This window comes from Trichechus manatus, unplaced genomic scaffold (assembly GCF_000243295.1).
Source record: "Trichechus manatus latirostris isolate Lorelei unplaced genomic scaffold, TriManLat1.0 scaffold00301, whole genome shotgun sequence".
NCBI lineage: Eukaryota > Metazoa > Chordata > Mammalia > Sirenia > Trichechidae > Trichechus > Trichechus manatus.
This window is the reverse complement of record NW_004444237.1, coordinates 758569-764419: the sequence shown is the minus strand read 5'-3', so window position 1 is coordinate 764419 and position 5851 is coordinate 758569. Positions and strand designations below refer to the sequence as shown.

General features: G+C 41.8%; 1 protein-coding gene across 1 annotated transcript; it reads left to right on the top strand.

Annotated features, from left to right (window-relative positions):
* Positions 1-3362: 3362 nt before the first annotated feature.
* On the top strand, positions 3363-4304 carry LOC101356187 (N-acetyllactosaminide beta-1,6-N-acetylglucosaminyl-transferase-like). The gene has a single exon (XM_012559753.1). The coding sequence runs from the start codon at positions 3363-3365 to the stop codon at positions 4302-4304; it is 942 nt and encodes a 313-aa protein (XP_012415207.1).
* The last annotated feature ends 1547 nt before the right edge of the window (positions 4305-5851 follow it).

The window sequence follows — 5851 nt, the reverse complement described above, 5'->3', positions numbered from 1 at the left end:
TGTATATATTATATAAAATCTCATATAATTGATGTTCTTAGGAGTCCGTTCCTCTTGAGTGTTATTGTTTATCTTATATGCTTGTCTATTGTTTGTCTGGAAAGTGGTCTCTGCAAATGGCTTCAGTTCCCAATCTCAGAAGAGTGTCTTAGGGCCACAGTCTCGGGGGTTCATCTAGTCTCTGTCAGACCAGTAAGTCTGGTCTTCTTTGTGAATTTGATTTTTTGTTCTACAATTTTCTTCCACTCTGTCCAACATCCACTGTTGTGATTCCAGTCAGAGCAGCTGGTCATTGTAGCCTGGCACCATCTAGTACTTCTGGTCTCGGGAGTTTGTAGGCTATGATCATGTGGTCCACTGGTCTTTGGACTAATTACTCCCCTCAGTCTTTGGTTTTCTTCACCTTCTTTTGCTCTGGATGGGAAGAACCAATAGTGTATCTTAGATGGCCACTCACAAGCTTTTAAGACCCCAGATGCTGCTCACCAAAGCAGGATGCAACACATGTATTATGTTGTGCCAATTGATGTGGATGTTCCCCGAGTCTATAGCCCTTTGTCTTCTAGCCTAAGAGCTTCATCCCATGAGGTGTTTGGTTATATCTAAGAGGTTACTTTGACTATACCCCTTGTGTACTCTATATGAGCCACACCTACAGTCATGTATGTAGAAATATCCACCACCAAACCTATATCTGTCTGTGAGTGTGTTCCGTTATATCCTCCCACACCTCTTGGCCTATCTGTCTACCTTTTGTCCATTGGTAAATTATTGTTTGATAATACTATTGCTGCAGGATTGTCTAAGCTAGTATTTACCGTAGTTGCCCTTTATTCCTGCATTCCACTCAGTGTCCTCTCTTGCCTTGGTCATGTTGCACCGACTTCTCCCATATTATGTATTGTCTATCCCCTTACCAACATTACCTCGTGTCTTCTATCTCACTGGTAATTTTCCCTCCCTCTCCCTCCCATCCCTGGTAACCCAAAGAATGTTATTTCTTTTTTTTCTATGTGTAAACTTTTTGTTGTTACTTTATAGTAGCGGTCTCATATAATATTAGTCCTTTTGCAGTTGACTTATTTCACTCAGTGTAATGCCCTTCAGGTTCATCCATGTTGTGAGATGTTTTGAGGATTCGTCATTATTCTTTATCGTTGTGTAGTATTCAGTTGTGTGTGTGCACCACAGTTGTTTAATCCATTCATCTGTGGATGGGCACTTAGTTTGTTTCCATCTTTTTGCTACTGTGAGTAATACTGAAATGAATGTGGTGTGCATATGTCTATTTGTGTCACGGCTCTTTTTTTTTTTAGAATATATACCTAGGAGTGGGGATTGCAGGATCATATTGTATTTCTATTTCTAGCTTTTTGAGGAAGCGCCATATTGTTTTTCAAAGTGATTGTACCATTTTACATTCCCACTAACTGTGTATAAGAGTTCCAATCTCCCCAAAACCTTGCCAATGTTTGTTATTTTCTGTTTTTTTTTTTTTTAATTAGTGCCAGTAATGTTGGAGTGTGATGGTATCTTACTATAGTCTTGATTTGCATCTCTCTAATAGATAATGACGAGCATTTCTTCATATGTTTGTTAACTGCCTGAATGTCTTCTTTGCTGAAGTGTCTGTTCATATCCTTTGCCCATTTTTTAATTAGATTGTTTGTCTTTTTATTGTCGAGTTGTTAAAATTTACTATAAATTTTAGAGATTAGTCCCTTGTCAGATATGTCATAGCCAATCTTTTTCCCCCAGTCTGTATGTTCTCTTTTGACTTTTTTGGAAAAGTCTTTTGATGAGCATAAGTGTTTAATTTTTAGGAGGTCCCATTTATCTAGTTCATATTGTGTTGTGAGTGAATTTTTAGTTATGTCTGGTGCTGTAAAAATGATGTGGAGGTGGTGTCTGACATCCTATACCTTCACAAAGGGGAAGGAGAGTCAAGACCAACAGCCCAAGGCTGATTCCTATGAGGCAGAGGTCAGATATGCCTCCTTTCTCAGCTCTTTACCAATTCTGACACTAACCATTCCTCCCACGGCACTCTCTACTTCTGTGCGGTGTTCAGTAATTTGTTGCAATGGCCACACAGAACTCACAGACAATACTCAATAATTATGGGGTTTATTAGGGAAGTAACAGGTTACAATTCAGATTTAGGAACGCTCAGGATACAGTTCTGCCATCAGGACAGCCTCTTTCCAACGGAGCCCACAGGCATGCCTCTCTGGCCCTTGGTCTCTGCCCTGCTCCGGCAAGTGTTAACAAAGCTCTTTTAGCTCTACTGATAAGTGACCAGAGGCACCCTACTCCACCAACAAGCCTCCTGCCCAAAGGCACTCAGCTTTCTCGCTCCGTGGGTCTGGAAGCCCACCATGCTGTCTCCTGTCATCTCCTGCCTTCGTTTCTCTGCCACCACCCCTCAAGAGCTCTCTCTCTCTCTGTCTCCTGGTTCCAGGAGCTTCTCAGCCCAGGAATCCCGGGTCCAAAGGACGAGTTCTCCACTCCTGGCTGTTCTTCCCTGGTGGTGGTGGGATCCTCTCTCTACTCTGGAATGGGCTGTATTTTAAGGCAAAACTGACTAATCCCCTTGGTGAGCCATAATTACCCTGTTTGCACAGTCCTACCCCATCACTTCAGCAGGAGTTACAAGACCAAGGCAAGAAAGGCCACAGAAAAGTGATCTATCGCACTACAGGTAATCTATTTATGCCATATATTAGGGCCCCTAGCGTTGTCCCTATTTTTTCCTCCATGATGTTTATAGGTTTAGGTTTTATACTGAGCAAGTGATTTATTATTAAGCACTAAATATTTATCGTCCCAATATATCTGCAGGCAAAGTTCACATGCTTTGACCTGAAATGTTTAACTGGGCAGTGCTGTTTAAGCAAACAAAGTCAGTTGGTTGAACAAATAATTAACAGAAAGGTGAGGCGCTCATGCAGTCACCAGCCTTTGGTGGGGAGAAGATGCTGGGGTTGAAGGCTCAGAGCTATGCCTTGCAGAACAGTCTCCTCAACCACAAGTGATTTCACTGTGGGAATATGTGGACGTCTTGGAATCACTACCCATCTGCGGCAATTTGTTCTCGTGTAGTACCAGGTTGCAAGTTAATGGGAGACTGAGCAGAACAAATCAAAGGAGCTACTTCAAAAATGTTTCAAAGAAAGGTGGAAATGCAACGCAGAGGTAAATAAAGAGGGAAGGAAGAAAGAAAAAGGACAAGAACCTAGAGCTGGAAGGAGGTCGAACAGACATTACCACGGGGACGTCTATGGATTCTAGACAAAATGTAAGTTAAATATGTCTACACTTGATCATATCTGAAGAGACGGTTTGCTCATTTCCTGGTTTGAATGATGAGATCTCAGAAGCACTGTCTTTTTAGCCTGTCTCTTATTACTACCCTGATTTTTTTATTTGTTTACATTAACAAGTTACAGGAGAACAAAAGTTTTCTGAAGGCAGCTCTGTCAAACACTTCACTATTAGCAGAAGTCTGTCATCAGATTTTTGAGGGGAAGGTTTTTTATGAAGCAGAAAATGCTTTGAAAATGACCCGCAATGAATCTACCTGTGACGAGTACTTGACTCTCAGTCACTATATAACAGAGACACTGTCTACAGAAGAAGCTGTGTTCCCTTTGGCTTACACAATGACCATTCACAAGGACTTTGATATTTTTGAGAGGCTCTTCAGGGCGATTTATATGCCCCAGAATGTCTACTGCGTTCACGTGGATGAGAAAGCCACAGTGGAATTTAAAGATGCAGTGGAACAATTACTGAGCTGCTTTGCAAATGCTTTCCTGGCTTCCAAGATGGTGCCAGTTGTCTATGGGGGCATTTCCAGGCTCCAGGCTGACCTGAACTGTATGAGAGACCTGGCCGCCTCGAAGGTTCCGTGGAAGTACATGATCAACACCTGTGGGCAAGATTTCCCCCTGAAAACCAACAAGGAGATAGTTCAGTATCTGAAAGGGTTTAAAGGGAAAAATATTACCCCAGGAGTGCTGCCTCCTGATCATGTCATTGGACGGACTAAATATGTCCACCAAGAATTAGTAGGCAGTAAAAGCTCCTACGTGACTAAAACAGGAAAATTGAAAAGTCCTCCTCCTCACAATATGACCATTTACTTTGGCACTGCCTATGTGGCCCTCACAAGGGAATTTGTTAATTTTATCCTCCAAGATCAACATGCACATGACTTACTCTCCTGGTCCAAGGACACCTATAGTCCTGACGAACACTTCTGGGTGACACTCAATAGGATTCCTGGTATGTATATCTCTTAACTTTAATTTTTATGAAGAAGTATTGTGGTTTTGATACTGAAAATAAACAGCTTAGAGCAGGAAATTGTAAAAAAAAAAAAAATTGTAAAAGTTCTCTGCAGTGGTTAAGAGCTCACTCGGCTGCTAACCAAAAGGTCGGCAGTTCAAGTCCACCAGCCACTCCTCGGAAACCCTCTTGGGCAGTTCCACTGTGTCCTATATGGTTGCTATGAGTCAGAATCAACTTGAGGGCAATGAGTTTTGTTTTGTTTTTTTTTTTATAGTTTCCAATGTTGTTGCTGTTGTTGTTGCTTTAATCTTTACAGCAACTCTGCTCGCAGAGTGGATAATACAACTCATCTTCATTTTCCTAAGGAGGTACCTGAAGCATAGTGATTGGGAGGAGGGCTGAGATAGAGCTCAGTTGTTGACTTGATTTTGCTGATGAACCAACTTGCCTTTCTGGGCCCACAGACCCATTTCAAATCGGAGCTGTGGTCTTGAGAGAGCAAGAGATTGAGGAACCATTGGCCATGCCAATGAAAACTTAAGAGTAACACCTTAATTCCTTGTTATAGATTGAATTGTGTCCCCCCCAAAATATGTGCTGTAAATTCTAACCCTTATACTTGTGGAGGGGAGCCCTGGTGGTGCAGTAGTTAAGAGCTACAGCTGCTAACCAAAAAGTCAGTAGTTCAAATCCACCAGCTGGTCTTTGGAAACCAATGGGACAGTTCTGCTCTGTCCTGTAGGGTCACTATGAGTCGGAATCAACTTGATGGCAACAGATTTGGTTTTGGTTTTATACATGTGGAGGAGCCCTGGTGGCACAGTGGTTAAGAGCTTGGCTGCTAGCCAAAAAGTCAGCAGTTCGAATCTAGCAGCTACTCCTTGGAAAGCCTATGGGGTAGTCCTACTCTGTCCTATAGGGTTGCTATAAGTCGGAATCAACTTCATGGCAATGGATTTGGTTTTTGGTTTATACCTGTGGATGTAACCCCATTTGGGAATAAGATTTTCTTTTTTATGTTAATGAGGCCGTATCAGTGTAAAGTATGTCTTAAAACAATCACTTTGAAATATTAAAAAAGCTTAGGCACAGGGAAGAAAGCAGAGATAGGGGAAGATAGATGCCATACCACATTAAGATTACCACGGAACATAGGAATAAAAGCTGAAAAGAGAAAAGGACCTTCCCTTAGCAGATAGAGGCAGAGAGTCCTGCTCTACAGCCTGTGCCTTGGATTAAGACTTTTAGCTACCTAAACTGTGAGATAATAAATTTCTGTTTGTTGAAGTCACCCACTTGTGATATTTCTGTTATAGTAGCAATAAATAACTAAGACACTCCTCAATATGATTTATTAATTGGAAATGGATTATTACACCTTTGGTTAGCAGCTCTGGTGGGGCACACAGTTAAACGCTCAACTACTAATTGAAAGATTGGCTGTTTGAACATACCCAGAGGTACCTTGGAAGAAAGTCTTGGCCATCTGCTTCCAAAAGGTCATAGTCATGAAAATCCTATGGAGTACAGTTCTACTCTGAAATACATGGGGCTCGCC